This window comes from Mandrillus leucophaeus, unplaced genomic scaffold (genome assembly GCF_000951045.1).
Source record: "Mandrillus leucophaeus isolate KB7577 unplaced genomic scaffold, Mleu.le_1.0 Scaffold427, whole genome shotgun sequence".
Lineage (NCBI taxonomy): Eukaryota > Metazoa > Chordata > Mammalia > Primates > Cercopithecidae > Mandrillus > Mandrillus leucophaeus.
This window is the reverse complement of record NW_012104554.1, coordinates 234,003-250,826: the sequence shown is the minus strand read 5'-3', so window position 1 is coordinate 250,826 and position 16,824 is coordinate 234,003. Positions and strand designations below refer to the sequence as shown.

The following is a 16,824-nucleotide window of genomic DNA, read 5'->3' as shown; positions in this document are numbered from 1 at the left end:
GATCATGTGACTGACTGGGAACTGTGGCTCAGTGCAGCTACACAGCTTGAGAGTATCATACCACGTATCAGTAACCCAGGAAAAGATCAAAATTCAAAGTACATAAATACATATATGGCTTTCACACCATTGTATAGTCAAAAAATCATAAGTCAAACCACCTTAAGTTGGGGAACATCTATCTTAAATATGTAAGGACTATATTCGACAAATAATTAGGGAAAAAACCTATTTTCTTCATATATGAAATAATACTCTCTGGGCACAATGATAGCCAAGAAAGTTAAAGAAGAAAGAAATGTTTGCTGTCATATGCTTATTTTCATTTCATCTGACAAATGATAAAAATATAGGCTCTTATGAAAATGTCACAAATCTTTTGTCATCATTCAACTTGCCCTGAAAATAATCACTCTAAAGGACCTCAATGGAAAGTTTCCCATCAGAACTGTATGCTATATTCAACTGCAATCGTCTCACTTATTCTGTCACTGTGTAAAATACATAAGGATGGAAGGATGGCAACATAAACAGTCTCACAATGAACTGCTTCATGTTTAAGGTACAATGATACTGACAACTTTTAATTCAGAAAACCAGTAAATACTGACCTAGCGTCATGTAACAAAATAAAAAAGTAACTTCTACTCTTCAAAACATACCAATGTATTCCTGTATCACTGGCTGGGGGAAAAAAAATCACCATCTTGGATTTGGATATTGATTTTAACTACAAATTAAATGCCCGCTAATGCCCCTCCCCAAATCATTTTATAACTATTCCAAAGGAAAAAGAAACACTTTGAATTGTAAAAAATAAAAACAATTAAACAGGTATGTTTGCTACAAGTTAGGCACTAAGAACTAAGAAGAATAAGTATATCTGAGTAAAATGGAAACCAAGAATTTTCATAAGGCAATACCCCTAGGAGTACCAGTCAGGTCTGCCAACACTTATCTTTCTCTAATGAATCCAGGGAAATAATTCTGCAAAGGCATGTATACCTTTACAGTTGGATTTTACTAGTCTGGGAAGAAGCTATCATAAGATATATCAGTATAGTATTTCTGCTCAAGCAGGATTTGTGACTTTAAGATCTCAAATCCCAGTGTAAGGAATGTACTATCTTAAAAGAAATTATTCTTTCTGGTTTGAGATGACTTTACTTTCAGAAACTCAAATACATACATTTTTATTTTGCATATTCTATTATGTGGCATTTTAAGAGTTAAGACATTTCAGATAGGTGACTTAACTCCCACAGAATAAATATCCCTTTATAAATGTGGTAGCATACGTATTGCTTATGAATCAATAGCTTTCTTCTTTACTAAAAGAATAAATACTCTTGGGATTACACAAATGCGTCAGCATTAGCTTGGAGAGCATACATTTATGCTCTAAAAATCAAAGGTTTGTCAATTGCACTTTAAAAAAGTATGCCATACTCTACCGGGAAGTAATCAGAATCTTACCTCCAGGGATCTGACTGTAGCCTGCATCTCAGCCAACTGCCGCACCTGTATTCTTTGGGCATTTTCCACCTGAGTGTCAGAATTCTCCTTTTCAGCCCTTAATTCCGCTACTTCAGCCTCTAACCCTTTTAATTTTTGACACAAATAGACTTTTTCTCGAGCAAGTTGTTCCACTCGTTTGCTGTCTCTTGTGAGATCAACATTAAGCAGCTGGTTACGTAGTTCTTCTTTATCTTCCTCCAGTCTTGCAATCTAAGAATAATTTTAAAGAAAGCATACAAGGTTAATTAAATTTTCAGTCATGAACATGCTTTACAAATCAGTAAAATTAAAAATTGCACAAAATCAAAGCTCAGGTGCTGAAACAAAGTACAAAGGAAAAATTTTTAAGTATCACCTTCTTTCTGTTCTTAGTGAGACTCAAATATGAGTTCAAGGACTGTGTCCTGTTTTCCCTCTATTTCCACGTGGTGTCTAGCACAGGGCTTAATCAGTTGCTGACTAAAATTTAAAAATTATAATACTATAAAAATAATTATCAAAAATACATCAAGTATTTCAAAATTCATCATAACATTATAGGGGTTCATGACCAAAACTCTGACTACTCTTAAGCTTTTCCTCACATGACTGTAATTCTTGAGCTATGTCTATACTAATAAAATTATCTATGTCAGGGCAACTTAATTCACACAAAAACTGCCTGTCTGTGTACATAAAAGCAAATGTGATTGATGAGAGTTTTTAAATGATAGCTGAGAGTTTATTAAAGTCCTAATTGTAATGATGGCCTAGTTCTTAGCCCTTAGATTCAAGAAAGAATTGAAAAATCATTACTCCAGGGCAAGTGTTAAAGTCACTGGGGAACTTGCAGAGCAGAGACATCAGTGGTCTTGTCATTCATGCCAATTATCACTGCTGGACTTCGTGGGCCTCCAAATCAGTGGGTTTCAAACTGTTTCCTAACCTCTAAGGCATTTCAGAAGCTCCTCACCCCTGGAGACCAGTGGCAAGCAACTAGGGTCTATAACTCATTCTTTCCCTTTCCTGATCTCTCCAACTATCTATCCCCTACCACCCCCCCCCACCAAATCTCTGGCATTAACCATAAGCTTCTATTTTTAGTCTCTTTTTGGGGTTTCTTCATATGATTCAACTTAAGTAAAAGATTCAGCTGGGTTTTTTTGTTTTTTAAAAAGTTGAAAACTGCTGCTCAAAACAAGACAGAGGTTGTTTACAGCCAGGATGAACATCAAAGGCTCACTGTAAGCTCCCCCCGAAAAAAAAAAAAAAAAAAAAAAAAAAACACCTAAAGAAATGCTCCACAACCTAGGCAAAAGGAACAACTGTTTGATCACAGCACTACCAATGAATCTAAAAAGTTTAAGACCTCCACCCCAGAGCAGGATCTGTTCTCCACACCTGTAAAATGGGAAACTGAATTAGATGCACTCTAACAACCTTTTTAGTTTTAACACATAGTGATTCCAATTTGTTTCTGGACATGCTGAATTTAAATGCCAATGAGAAATATTGGTAGAGCTATCCAGCAGACAAATATTATTTTCCAGAGAATAAAATTCATCCTTGAAGGCAGCTGTGGTATTTAGAGTTAAGCCCTCAAAGCCCAACTAATTAGTGTTTCTCTCCTATTTTTCCTCCCACACTTTACAAATAACTATTACTTCCTGGTTAGGTCCCAAGATTACCTTTTTATCCACTGTATTCTGTCCTCAGTTTAAATGAAGAACTTGGGCTAGCTGATCTTTAAGATCCTGTTTACCTTTTACATGAGGTAACTTAATATGGTTTTAATGTGCTATATTACAGGTGTGATGGCTCATCTAAGGTCAGGAGTCACTGTGTAACTCAGTTTCAGACAATGGTGCCCTTTACTGAGTACTTAATATGGATCAAATACTGAGCTAAGTGCTCCACATGTAAAATCAATATTAATAATTTCTCTTGTAGTTCCCATTTTACACATAGGGTCACACAGTTCACAATGTTCTTGACCTATATACTTCCTATATTATTGCTTCCTTTCCACGTTTTCAGAGGCATCTGTGTGATAGCCGAAGTCATAGTTGAAGCTACGAGACTAGATGACAGCTAGCTGATGGCTGAGAATTAGATTCCATGTTTATAACTCCTAAACCAGACGTATCAAATCATTCTTACCAAAACTGCCATCTAATTTTACTATTCATTTATTTATTCATGCAACAAATATTTAGTAAGTTGAGTACTTACTAAGTACCCAACACTGTTCTAGGTAGTAAGGACACAACCCAGCAGATAAGCAAACAAACACAAAATCTCTGCTGATGCAGAGCTTATTACAATCATTGCCATAACACTACTCATGTCCCAGACATTCGGCACAGATCTTGGATAAAGCCTCAGCTCTTCCCTTTTCTGCCATTTTCGATCAGACTCACATGTCATCTTCCTTGATTTCCTCAATTTCTTGTGCTCTCAATCTTTCCTCTAAATTTCCAAAGGGCTTTGTTTAAATTTCTCTTTTATGAACTTTATCTAAATCCGCCTGTATTGCAGTTACCTCTACATTTACTGTATTCTATTCTAAATATAAACCTGCTTGACAGATAAGACAATGTGCTGATATTACTTTTTAAAAAGTTATTGAAGTAAAGGAAACTAAACAAAAACAATAGGACTAGGAATAGTGACTGATTTCCTTTTCAAAAAATGATAGCACTTCAATTCCCCCAAGCACACCAGAGGGAAAGGTAGTGTTATCTAATTACTCCATCCTTCCTTGTTTTTATTACCTTTACGATACAAGATAGGGATATGGGTGAGAGAAAAGGCTCTGGAATCAAAGTGCCTAGGTTTTTTTTTTTTTTTTTTTTTTTTTCCCAGTATTTTAAAGATACTGCTCTACTGTCTTCTGGCTTGTACTACTTGTAAAAATAAGTCCGTTGTCATTCTCTGTTCCTCTGTATAAGATGTCTTTTCTTTCTCCAGTTACTTCTTCTAAAATTAAACTTTTTCAGATACTGGTAGGTTCACAAATAATTATTATAAGGATTAATATAGAGGGATCCTGTATATCCTTTAACCAAGATTCCCCTATTGGTAACATTCCTCTTCCATTTTTGGGGAAGACATTATGTAGAATTGGTACTAATTCTTCTTTAAACACCTGGTAAAATTCTCTAGTTAACTATTCATTTTGGGAGTTTTAAAATTACAGGTTCAATTTCCCTAACAGTAATAGCTCTATACAAACTGCAGATTTCACATTAAATGAGTTGTGGTAGTTTGTGCCTTTTAAGAAATTGATCCATTTCACCTGCATTGTCAAATTTATTACAGTAGAGTTGTTCAAAGGATTCTCATTTCCCTTCTAATGTCTGCAAGGTCATGAGTGATACTCTCATTCCTGAGATAGGTAAAATTTGTATCTTCCATCTTTTTTGTTAGTCTTGCTAAAAGTTGGTCACTTTTATTATCTTTTCAAAGAACTAGCTCTTTGTTTCACTGATTTTCTCTATTATTTCTGTTTTCAATTTCTGCTATGTTTATTATTTCCCTTCTTCTGCTTCTGCTTGCTTTATTTATTTATTTTTTGATGCTCTTTTTACAGGTTCTTGAGATGGGAGCTTACATTACTGACTTGTTTTCTCATTTCTAACGCATGTATTTAGTGCTACAAATTTTTCTTGGCACTGCTTTAGCTGTGTCCTAAAATTTTTGATATGCTGCATTTTCATCCAATGTATTTTTTGAAATGTAATCTCACTGAAATGTTTTTCTTTGAAATTTCTTCCTTGACCCATAAATTTTTTTTAAGTATGTCATTTCATTTCCAAGTGTTTGAAGATTTCCCTGTTATTTTCTGTTATTAATTTCTCGTTTGATTCTACTGTGGTCAGAAAACTCACTTGTTATGATTTCAAGTTGTATAAGTTTGTTGAGGTTTATTTTATAGCCCAGGATATGGTCTATCTTGCATATGTTCAGTAAGCATTTATATACATTCAGTGAATACATCAAAAGAATATGTCTGGGTGTTCTCCTTGGGTGGCATGTTTTATAAATGTTATTTAGGTTCTAATGGTTGATGGTGTTATTGCATTATTATTTATCCTTGCTGATTTTTAATTGTTCTATCACTTGTTGAGAGAGGGGTATGAAGTCACCAACTATAATTATAGATTTGTCTATTTCTCCTTTTAGTTCTATCAATTTTTGCTTCAAACATTTTGCACCTCTGGTGCACATACATTTACATTTAGTATTCCTGTGTCTTCTTGCTGGGTTGACCTCTTTTGTCATTATATAATCTCTTTCTATACAAATCTGGTATTTTTCTTTTTTCTTTTTTTTTTTTAAGACGGAGTCTCGCTCTGTCCCCCAGGCTGGAGTGCAGTGGCGCGATCTCGGCTCACTGCAAGCTCCGCCTCCCGGGTTCACGCCATTCTCCTGCCTCAGTCTCCTGAGTAGCTGGGACTACAGGCGCCCGCCACCGTGCCCGGCTAATTTTTTGTATTTTCAGTAGAGACGGGGTTTCACCGTGGTCTCCATCTCCTGACCTTGTGATCCGCCTGCCTCGGCCTCCCAAAGTGCTGGGATTACAGGCGTGAGCCACCACGCACGGCCTAAATCTGGTATTTTTCTTTGTTATGTTCCTTTGCCCTGAAGTCTGCTCTATCTGATATTAATACTGCCACTCCTGCTTTTAATTAATGATTCCATGATGTATCTTTTTATATCCTTTTATTTAAAAACTTCCTATATGGTTATACTTGGAGTTTCCTACAGACATCATACAGTTACCCCTTGACTTATGATGCAATTACATACCAATGAACTCATGAAAAGTGAAAAATATATGTGAAAAATGCAGTTTATGCTGGCAACACAGCATATGGACCCTGACTTATGATGGTTCAAGTTACAACTTTTCAACTTTACAATGGTATAAAGTGACATGCATTCAATAGCAACCATAACCACACTATGTCATAAGGAGCACCCTGACTTACAACGGAGTTACATCCCAATAAACTCATCGTTAAGTTGAAAAATCATCCAAGTTCAACTATTGTAATCTGGGGACTGTCAGTACAGTTAGGTCATTTTTAAAAATATACACTGTAAATCTCTGTATTTTAATTCATGTATTTAGACCATTTACATTTATTATCATTGATATACTAAGTCACTTTTGTTCTGTTTCTTCTCTGTTTTTAGTTTCTCTGTTTTTCCTGCCTGTTACATGAACATATTTCAGGATTCCATTTTATCTATAATGTTTTGAATGTATCTCCTTATATAGCTTTCTTAGTAGTTGTTCTAGTTATTATATTTATGTAACTTACCATGGTCTACTGAATTCGTTTTGTCAGTTTTAGTGATGTGTAGAAACTTCACCTCCTTTTATATCCCTTTGCCCTTGCTCATTTATAATTACCTAAAATATTTTCTCTATACATTTAGAACCACATCAGAGTTAAAATTTTTACTTCAACCACCAAACTTTAGAAAATTCATGAGGCAAAAGGAAGTCTATTACATATACCCACAGTTTTGTTTACCATGTACATTTATCCTTCCCAATATTTTGAGATTCCTTATTTTTACTGTTTTCTTCTTGTTTAGACCAACTTCTCTTTTGGATAGGTCTACTGGCAAAAAGTTCTCTTCGTTTTCCTTCATTTGAGAATGTCTTGATTTCCCCTACATTCCTGAAGGATATTTTTGCTGGATATAGAATTATGAGTTGACAGTCCTTATCTTTCAGCACTTAATAATGTGCCACTTCCTTCGGGCCTCTATGATTTCTGATGAGAAATGAGCTAATTTTCTAATTGTTTTCCCCAATGGGTAAGATATAATTCCTTGGACTGCTTTCAAGATTTTCCTACAGTTTTTATAAACCTGACCATGGTATCTCTTGGTGTGAATGTGTTCAGCTTCTTGAAGCTACATGTTTGTGCCTTTATCAAACCTGGCAAGTTTTCAGTCATTATTTCTTCCATTACCTTTTCAACCTTCCCTCTTTCTCCTTTCAAGGACAGAAATCTTAGATATTTTGTTACAGTCCCACAGGACACTGAGAATCTCTGTTTATTTGCTTTTTAAATCTATTTTCTCTAGTCTGTTCAGATTGGGTAATTTCTAATGTTCTACACCTTTAAGTTCAGTAATTTTTTCCTCTATCCCTTCCATTCTGCAGTTGAGCCTGGCAACTCAGGCTTTCTTAGTCACTCTATTTTTCAGTTCTAAAATTTCCAATTTTCTTCTCTTTATTCTCTGTTTCTTTGCTAAGTCTATTTTTTAAAATTTGTTTCAACCACATTTGTAATTGCTCATTGAATCATTCTTACCATGGCTGCTTTAAAATGTTTGTCAAATAATTCTAACACCTCTGCATCTTGGTGTTGGCATCTATTAGTATGTTTTACATTCAGTTTCAGACCTTCCTAGTTCTTGTCAACTTTGTTGAGCATCAGATCGTTGCAGATACACAGCTTTACTTCTGGTTACTGTATTCTGTTCCATTTGGCTATATGTCTGTTTGTACCAGTACCTTTATATATACTGTATACTAACAAGTGATTTTCAACTGAAACTTGGACATTTGGGGAATTAAGCTATGAGACCCCAGATCTTATACAAAGTTTGTATTAGCTGGCTTTCTGTGATATTGCTATGGTAGGGGATGGGTGGTGTTGCCACCTCATTACTGCCAGGAGGAGGCAGTAGTCCTGATTCTCCACTCTACTTCTGTTGATACCCAAGGAGGGAGGGCTCCTCATGATATCCATGCTGAACAGGGGTGGGAGTTCTGGTTCCCCATTAGGCCTCAACTGACACCTCCCTGGATGGGAAGCGTAGGAGTAATTTATTATTGCTCCTCATGTTACCTACATTGATACCACAGGGCCAGATGTGGCCTCCATTGACAACACACAGCTGGGTAGTGGTTAAAGTCCTGACCCTGTACTAGGCCTCCTCTGACATGACCCAGGCAGGATGAGGGCTGGGTGCCTCATTACTGCCAGTTGAGAGTGGATGTCCAGGCTCCTCACTGTCTCTAGTGACACCATGGCAGAGGATGGAAGCCCTTGTTATTACCCAGGTGAAGATGTCTTTCTCTGGTTTTGGTATTAGGATAATGCTGGCCTTGTAGAATGAGTTAGGAGGCATTTCCTCTGATTCTGTCTTCTGGAAGAGATTACAGAGAATTAACATAAATTCTCCCTTAAATGTCTGATAGAGTTCACCAGTGAACCCACCTGGGCTGCCCAGTCATTTCTGATTGGATGTCAGACATTGTGAATTTAATTTTTTCAGAGCTGGATTCTTTGTTTTCTTTTACATATTTCTGAATCTTCGTTCTGGAATGCAGCTAAGATACAGTCATGAGCCACATAATGAAGTTTCAGTCAACAACAGTCCATGTATATGACAGGGCTCCCATGAGTATAATATTGTATTTTTATTGTTTAAACCTTTTCTATGTTTAGATATGTTTAGGTACACAAATATTAACCATTATGTTACAATGCCTACAGTATTCAGCACAGTGACATGCTGTACAGGTTTGTAGCCTAGGAGTAATAAACTGTACCACATAGGCTAGGTATGTAGTATACTGTGCCATCTAGGTGGATATATGTATAGTCTATGATGTTTGCACATGACAAAATCGCCTCATGACACATTTCTCAGAACATATCCCTGTCATTAAGCAACACATTACTGTACTTAGAAACAGTCAGATCTTTTCAAACCTTACTTTTATTCTTTTTTTTTTTTTTGAGACAGAGTCTCGCTCTGTCGCCTGGGCTGGAGTCCAGTGGCGCTATCTCGGCTCACTGCAAGCCCCGCCTCCTGGGTTCCCGCCATTCTCCTGCCTCAGCCTCCCGAGTAGCTGGGACTACAGGCGCCCGCCACCTTGCCCAGCTAATTTTTTTTTTTTTTTGGAGACAGAGTCTGGCTCTGTCGCCCAGGCTGGAGTGCAGTGGCTGGATCTCGGCTCACTGCAAGCTCCGCCTCCCAGGTTTTCGCCATTCTCCTGTCTCAGCCTCCTGAGTAGCTGGGACTACAGGCGTCCGCCACCTCGCCCGGCTAGATTTTGTATTTTTTAGTAGAGATGGGGTTTCACCGTGTTAGCCAGGATGGTCTCGATCTCCTGACCTCGTGATCCACCCGTCTCGGCCTCCCAAAGTGCTGGGATTACAGGCTTGAGCCACCGCGCCCGGCCTACTTTTATTCTTGTTAACCAAAACTAGAATAGCCTTTAGTCTATGGCTAATTTGGCCCTGCTACTGAGGCAAAATCCTTCTGAGATTTCTACTCAAAGTACCATGCATTAGAGTATCTTTTCACTCTGTCTAATGGAAAAATAAATGTTTGCCCAGTCCCATGTGAACTCTAGGGACTGTCCCACCTAAATAATTTTCTTTCTCTGGCCTTGTATAGTTTCCTCCACACATGCACTAAGAAATACTGCAAAGTTACCCTCTACAGAACTCTGGAGCTCTCCAATACTCTGCTTTTCAAATTCTACTTTCCTTGGCCTCTCAAATTCTGAACTCCAACTCCTCAGCTCAAAGATCATGGAGCTCAATTTAGGTTTTTTATCTCTGTACAGTGGCCTGGAAACTCTCTCCAGAACCTAAGATGGGGCAATCATAGAGCTCTTATCATTTGTTTTCCTTCCCTCAGATCTGCCCTGTGTTGCCCATTTTCCAATGTCTGAAAACCGTGGTTTCCTATATTTTGTCCCAGTTTACAGTAAAGGCCTTAAAGTAAATTCCATCCCTATTCCATCCCAGTCAGAAGCAGAAATAATTGTCTTCCACGATTTGAATCCTGACCATACACTAGCTGTGTGATCTTGGGCCAGTCTCTCAGTGTTTTCATCTTCTCATTTATAAAATGATGATTATCTAACTACTATCGTTGTTGAGATGATTTTTTAAAAGTATATATAAAGGTACTGGTACAAACAGACATATAGCCAAATGGAACAGAATACAGTAACCAGAAATAAAGCTGTGTATCTGCAACGATCTGATGCTCAACAAAGTTGACAAAAACAAGCAATGGGGAAAGGACTCCCTATTTAAAAACTGGTGTTGGGAAAACTGGCTAGCCATATGCAAAGGAATGAAACTGGATCTCTACTTTTAACTATACCCAAAAGATAACTCAAGATAAATTAGGAAATACCATTCTGGACATTAGCCTTGGCAAATAATATACGACTAAATTTATGACCCTCTAAGGCAAGGGTCCCCAAACGCCAGGCCATGGACCACTACCAGTCCATGGCCTGTCAGGAATAGGGCCACACAGCAGGAGGTGAGCAGCAGGGGAGCGACCATTATTGCCTGAGCTCTAACTCCTGTCAGATCAGCGGCTGCATTAGATTCTCATAGTTGTGTGAACCCTATTGTGAATTGCACATCCAAGGGATCTAGGTTGCATGCTCTTTATGAGAATTTAATGCCCTAATGCCTGATGATCTAAGGTGGAAAAATTTTATCCTGAAACCATTCCTCCCCTAGCCTTGGTTCATGGAATAATTGTCTTCCACGAAACCAGTCCTCAGTGTCAAATGGCACCAGGTACTTTGGAGACCACTGCTCTAAAGCAATTGCAACAAAGATAAAAATTGATAACTGGGATCTCATTAAACTAATGAGCTTTTGTTTGGCAAAAGAAACTATCAATAGAGTAAACAGACAACCCACAGAATGAGAGAAAATACCTGCAAACTATGCATCTGACAAAGTTATAATATCTAGAATCTATAAGGAATTTACATAATGCAACAAGGAAAAAACAACCCCATAAAAAAGTGGGCAAAGTACATAAACAGACACTTCTCAAAAGAAGACATATAAGCAACCAACAAACATGGAAAAAAATGCTCAACATCACTAATCATCAGAGAAATGCAAAGTAAAAAACACAATGAGATACCATCTCACACCAGTCAAAATGGCTACTACTAAAAGGAAAAGAAAAATAACAGGTGCTAGCAAGGCTGCAGAAAAAAGGGAACACTTATACACTATTGATGGGAATGTAAATCAGTTCAGCCACTGTGGAAAGAAGTCTGGATACTCTCAAACAACTAAAAATAGAACTACCATTCCAGCAATCCCATTACTGGGTATATACCAAAAGAAGAATAAATCATTCTATAAAAAAGACACATACATTCGTATGTTCATCGTACTACTATTCACAATAGCAAAAACATGGAATCAACCTAGGTTCCCATCAGTGGTGAACTAGATAAAGAAAATGTGGTACATATACACCACGGAATACTATGCAGGCATAAAAATGAATGAAATCGTGACCTTTGCAGCAACACAGATACAGCTGGAGACTATCATCCAAAGCAAATTAACAAAGGAACAGAAAACCAAATACCAATACCACATGTTCTCACTTATTAAGTGTGAGCTAAACACTGACTACATATGGACATAAAGATGGGAACAACAGAACTGAGGACTACTAGAGAGGGGAGAGGATGAGGGGGAAAGAGCTCAAAAACTTCCTATTAGGTACTACGCTCAGTATCTAGATGATGGAATCTTTATTACCCCAAAGTTCTGCCTCAGCATCATGCAATATACCCATGTAACAACTCTACACATGTACCTGCTGAATCTAAAACCTTGAAATTATTTTTTAAAAAAAGAAAAGTTAAGTAGAATAAAGTATAAGTAGTAAAAAAGAAGAAAAAAGAAAATAATTCGGAAACTTTTTTTTACACCGACTTTAATTTGTGCTTCTGATGAAAATACATTTCACTTATTACATTTTGAATACAATTGCATTTTGGTTTTTAATTCTACATGTTATTATTAATGGAAAACAAACATGTAAGAAGCTTCTTTATAACAGTATAGTGATTTTGCTAAATTGAAAAAAAAAATGTGGCTGGGTGCAGTGGTTCATGCCTATAATCCCAGTACTTTAGGAGTCTGAGGTGGGTGGATCACTTGAGGTCAGGAGTTCAAGACCAGCCTAGCCAACATGAGAAAACCCCATCTCTACTACAAATACAAAAATTAGCTGGGTGTGGTGATGCACACCTATACTCCCAGCTATTCAGGAGGCTGAGGCAGAAGAATGGCTTAAACCCAGGAGGCAGAGGTTGCAGTGAGCCAAGATCACGCCACTGCACTCCAGCCTGGGCAACAGAGTAAGACTTTGTCTTAAAAAAGAAAGAAAGAAAGAAAGAAAATTCCATGAAATAAATATGTAATAATCTTTAAACTATATATAAAGTGTTTCACTCAATAAATTAAAGGTAAATGTGTCTCCTGTCCCTATTTCTTTCTTTCACTTCTTCAACTTCTGCAAAGTCTGATTTACAAATCTGAAATCAACTTAAAATATCTGTATATTTATTATGTTAGTTGGTACCATGATAATAACTGTCAGGTATGAATGATACTAATACCATTAATTGAGTATCTACTGTGTCAGGCATTATGGTAAATATTTTGCACATGAAGTTTCAAGTTCCCAGATCTTAAAGTTTTTGAATTATTACATTAACTTTTTGTATTACTTAAGAAAACAATAGGAGGGGGTGTTCCAAGATGGCCGAATAGGAACAGCTCTGGTCTGCAGCTCCCAGCATGATGGACACAGAAGACAGGTGATTTCTGCATTTCCAACTAAGGTACCTGGTTCATCTCATTGGGACTGGCTGGACAGTGAGTGCAGCCCACCGAGGGCGAGCTAAAGCAGGGAGGGGTGCCTCACCCAGGAAGTGCAAGGGGTCAGGGGGTTTCCTTTTCCTAGCCAAGGGAAGCCGTGACAGATCACCTGGAAAAACAGGACACGTCTGCCCAAATACTGTGTTTTCCCAAGGTCTTAGCAACTGGGAGACAAGAAAATTCTCTCCCATGCCTGGCTCGATGGGTCCCATGCCCACGGAGCCTTGCTCACTGCTAGCGCAGCAGTCTGAGATTGAACTGTGAGGCAGCACCCTGACTTGGGGAGGGGCGTCCCCCATTGCTGAGGCTTGAGCAGGTAAACAAAATGGCCAGGAAGCTCAAACTGGGCGGAGCCCACCACAGCTCAACAAGGCCTACTAGCTCTAGACTCCACCTCTGTGGGCAGGGAATAGCTGAACAAAAGGCAGCAGATAACTTCTGCAAACTTAAATGTCCCTGTCTGACAGCTCTGAAGAGAGCAGTGGTTCTCCCAGCATGGCGTTTGAGCTCTGAGAATGGACAGATTGCCTCCTCAAATGGGTCCCTGACCCCCGAGTAGCCTAACTGGGAGACACCTCTCAGTAGTGGCCAAAAGACACCTCATATACGTGGCTGTTCCTCTGGGACAAAGCCATCCAGAGGAAGGATCAGGCAGCGATATTTGCTGTTCTGCAATATTTGCTGTTCTGCAGCCTCCACTGGTGACACCCAGGCAAACGGTCTGGAGTGGAACTCCAGCAAACTCCAACAGACCTGCAGCTGAGGGACCTGACTGCTAGGAGGAAAACTAACAAACAGAAAGGAATAGTAGTAACATCATCAAAAAGGTCATCTACACCAAAACCCCATCTGTAGGTCACCAACATCAAACACCAAAGGTAGATAAAACCACAAACATGGGGAGAAACCAGAGCAGAAAAGCTGAAAACTCTAAAGATCAGAGCGCCTCTTCTCCTCCAAAGGATCACAGCTCCTTGCCAGCAGCAGAACAAAGCTGGACAGGGAATGACTTTGACAAGTTGACAGAAGTAGGCTTCAGAAGGTTGGTAATAACAAACTTCTCTGAGTTAAAGGAGGATGTTCGAACCCATTGCAAGGAAAATAAAAACTTGAAAAAAGATTAGATGAATGGCTAACTGGAATAAACAGTGAAGAGAAGACCTTAAATGACCTGATGGAGTGCAAACCATGGTACAAGAAATTCGTGATGCATGCACAAGCTTCAGTAGCCGATTTTATCAAGTGGAAGAAAGGGTATCAGTGATTGAAGATCAAATTAATGAAATGAAGCGAGAAGACAAGGTTAGAGAAAAAAGAGTAAAAAGAAACAAACAAAGCCTCCAAGAAATATGGGACTATGTGAAAAGACCAAATCTATGTCTGATTGGTGTACCTGAAAGTGATGGGGAGAATGGAACCAAGCAGGAAAACACTCTTCAGGATATTATCCAGGAGAACTTCCTCAACTTAGCAAGGCAGGTCAACATTCAAATTCAGGAAATACAGAGGACACCACAAAGACACTCCTTGAGAAAAGCAACCCCAAGACACATAATTGTCAGATTTACCAAGGTTGAAATGAACGAAAAAGTGTTAATGACAGCCAGAGAGAAAGGTCAAGTTACCTACAAAGGGAAGCCCATCAGACTAACAGCAGATCTCTCGACAGAGACACTACAAGCCAGAAGAGAGTGGGGGCCAATATTCAATATTCTTACAGAAAATAATTTTCAATCCAGAATTTCATATCTAGCCAAACTAAGCTTCGTAAGTGAAGGAGAAATAAAATCCTTTACAGACAAGCAAATGCTGAGAGATTTCTGTCACCACCAGGCCTGCCTTACAAGAGCTCCTGAAGGAAGCACTAAACATGGAAAGAAACAACCGGAACCAGCCACTGCAAAAACATGCCAAATTGTAAAGATCATCGATGCTATGAAGAAACTGCATCAATTAACTGGCAAAACAACCAGCGAACATCATAATCACGGGATCAAATTCACACATAACAATATTAACCTTAAATGTAAATGGGCTAAAAGAACCAATTAAAAGACATAGACTGGCAAATTGGATAAAGAGTCAAGACCCATCAGTGTGCTGTATTCAGGAGACCCATCTCACGTGCAAAGACGCACATAGGCTCAAAATAAAGGGATGGAGGAACATCTACCAAGCAAATGGAAAGCAAAAAAAAAAAACAGAGGTTGCAATCCTAGTCCCTGATAAAACAGACTTTAAAACAACAAAGATCAAAAGAGACAAAGAAGAGCTAACTATCCTAAATATATATGCACCCAATATAGGAGCACCCAGATTCATAAAGCAAGTCCTTAGAAACCTACAAAGAGACTTAAACTCCCACATAATAATAATGGGAGACTTTAACACCCCACTGTCAACATTAGACAGATCAATGAGACAGAAGGTTAACAAGGATATCCAGGAACTAAACTCAGCTCTGCAACAAGCAGACCTAGTAGACATCTATAGAACTCTCCACCCCAAAGCAACAGAATATACATTCTTCTCAGCACCACATTGCACTTACTCTAAAATTGACTACATAATTGAAAGTAAAGCACTCCTCAGCAAATGCAAAAAAAAAAAAAAAACAGAAATCACAACAAATTGTCTCTCAGACCACAGTGCAAGCAAACTAGAACTCAGGATTAAGAAATTCACTCAAAACTGCCCAACTACATGGAAACGGAACAACCTGCTCCTGAATGACTATTGGGTAAATAACAAAATGAAGGCAGAAATAAAGATGTGCTTTGAAATCAATGAGAACAAAGACACAACGTACAAGAATCTCTGGGACAAAGCAGTGTGTACAGGGAAATTTATAGCACTAAATGCCCACAAGAGAAAGAAGGAAAGATCTGCAATTGACACCCTAACATCACAATTAAAAGAACTAGAGAAGTAAGAGTAAACACATTCAAAAGCTAGCAGAAAGCAAGAAATAACTAATATCAGAGCAGAACTGAAAGAGATAGAGACACAAAAAACCCTTCAAAAAAATCAACGAATCCAGGAACCAGTTTTTTGAAAAGATCAACAAAATTGATAAACTGCTAGCAAGACTAATAAAGAAGAAACGAGAGAAGAATCAAATAGATACAATAAAAAACAATAAAGGGGATATCGCCCCCTATCCCACAGAAACGCGAACTACCATCAGAGAATACTATAAACAGCTCTACGCAAATAAACTAGAAAATCTAGAAGAAATGGATAAATTCCTGGATACATACACCCTCCCAAGACTAAAAGGAAGAAGTTGAATCCCTGAACAGACCAATAACAAGCTCTGAAATTGAGGCAATAATTAATAGCCTACCAACCAAAAAAAGTCCAGGACCAGAACTGACAGCTGAATTCTACCAGAGGTACAAAGAGGAACTGGTACCATTCCTTCTGAAACTATTCCATTCAATAGAAAAAGAGGGAATCCTCCCTAACTCATTTTATGAGGCTAGCATCATCCTGATACCAAAGCCTGGCAGAGACACAACAAAAAAGAGAATTTTAGACCAATATCCCTGATGAACATCGATGCAAAAATCCTCAATAAAATACTGGCAAACCGAATCCAGCAGCACATCAAAAA

The 16,824-nt window shown here is 38.2% G+C and overlaps 1 protein-coding gene across 2 annotated transcripts in view; it reads right to left on the bottom strand.

The window, feature by feature from the left end:
• CEP83 (centrosomal protein 83kDa) overlaps positions 1-16,824 on the bottom strand; it is a 105,664-nt gene that overhangs the window by 67,068 nt on the left and 21,772 nt on the right. For both annotated transcript variants that reach the window (XM_011993160.1, XM_011993159.1), the window contains exon 5: positions 1,477-1,728. In XM_011993160.1, the coding sequence (XP_011848550.1) occupies positions 1,477-1,728 (252 nt within the window). The remainder of the gene's footprint in view (positions 1-1,476; positions 1,729-16,824) is intronic.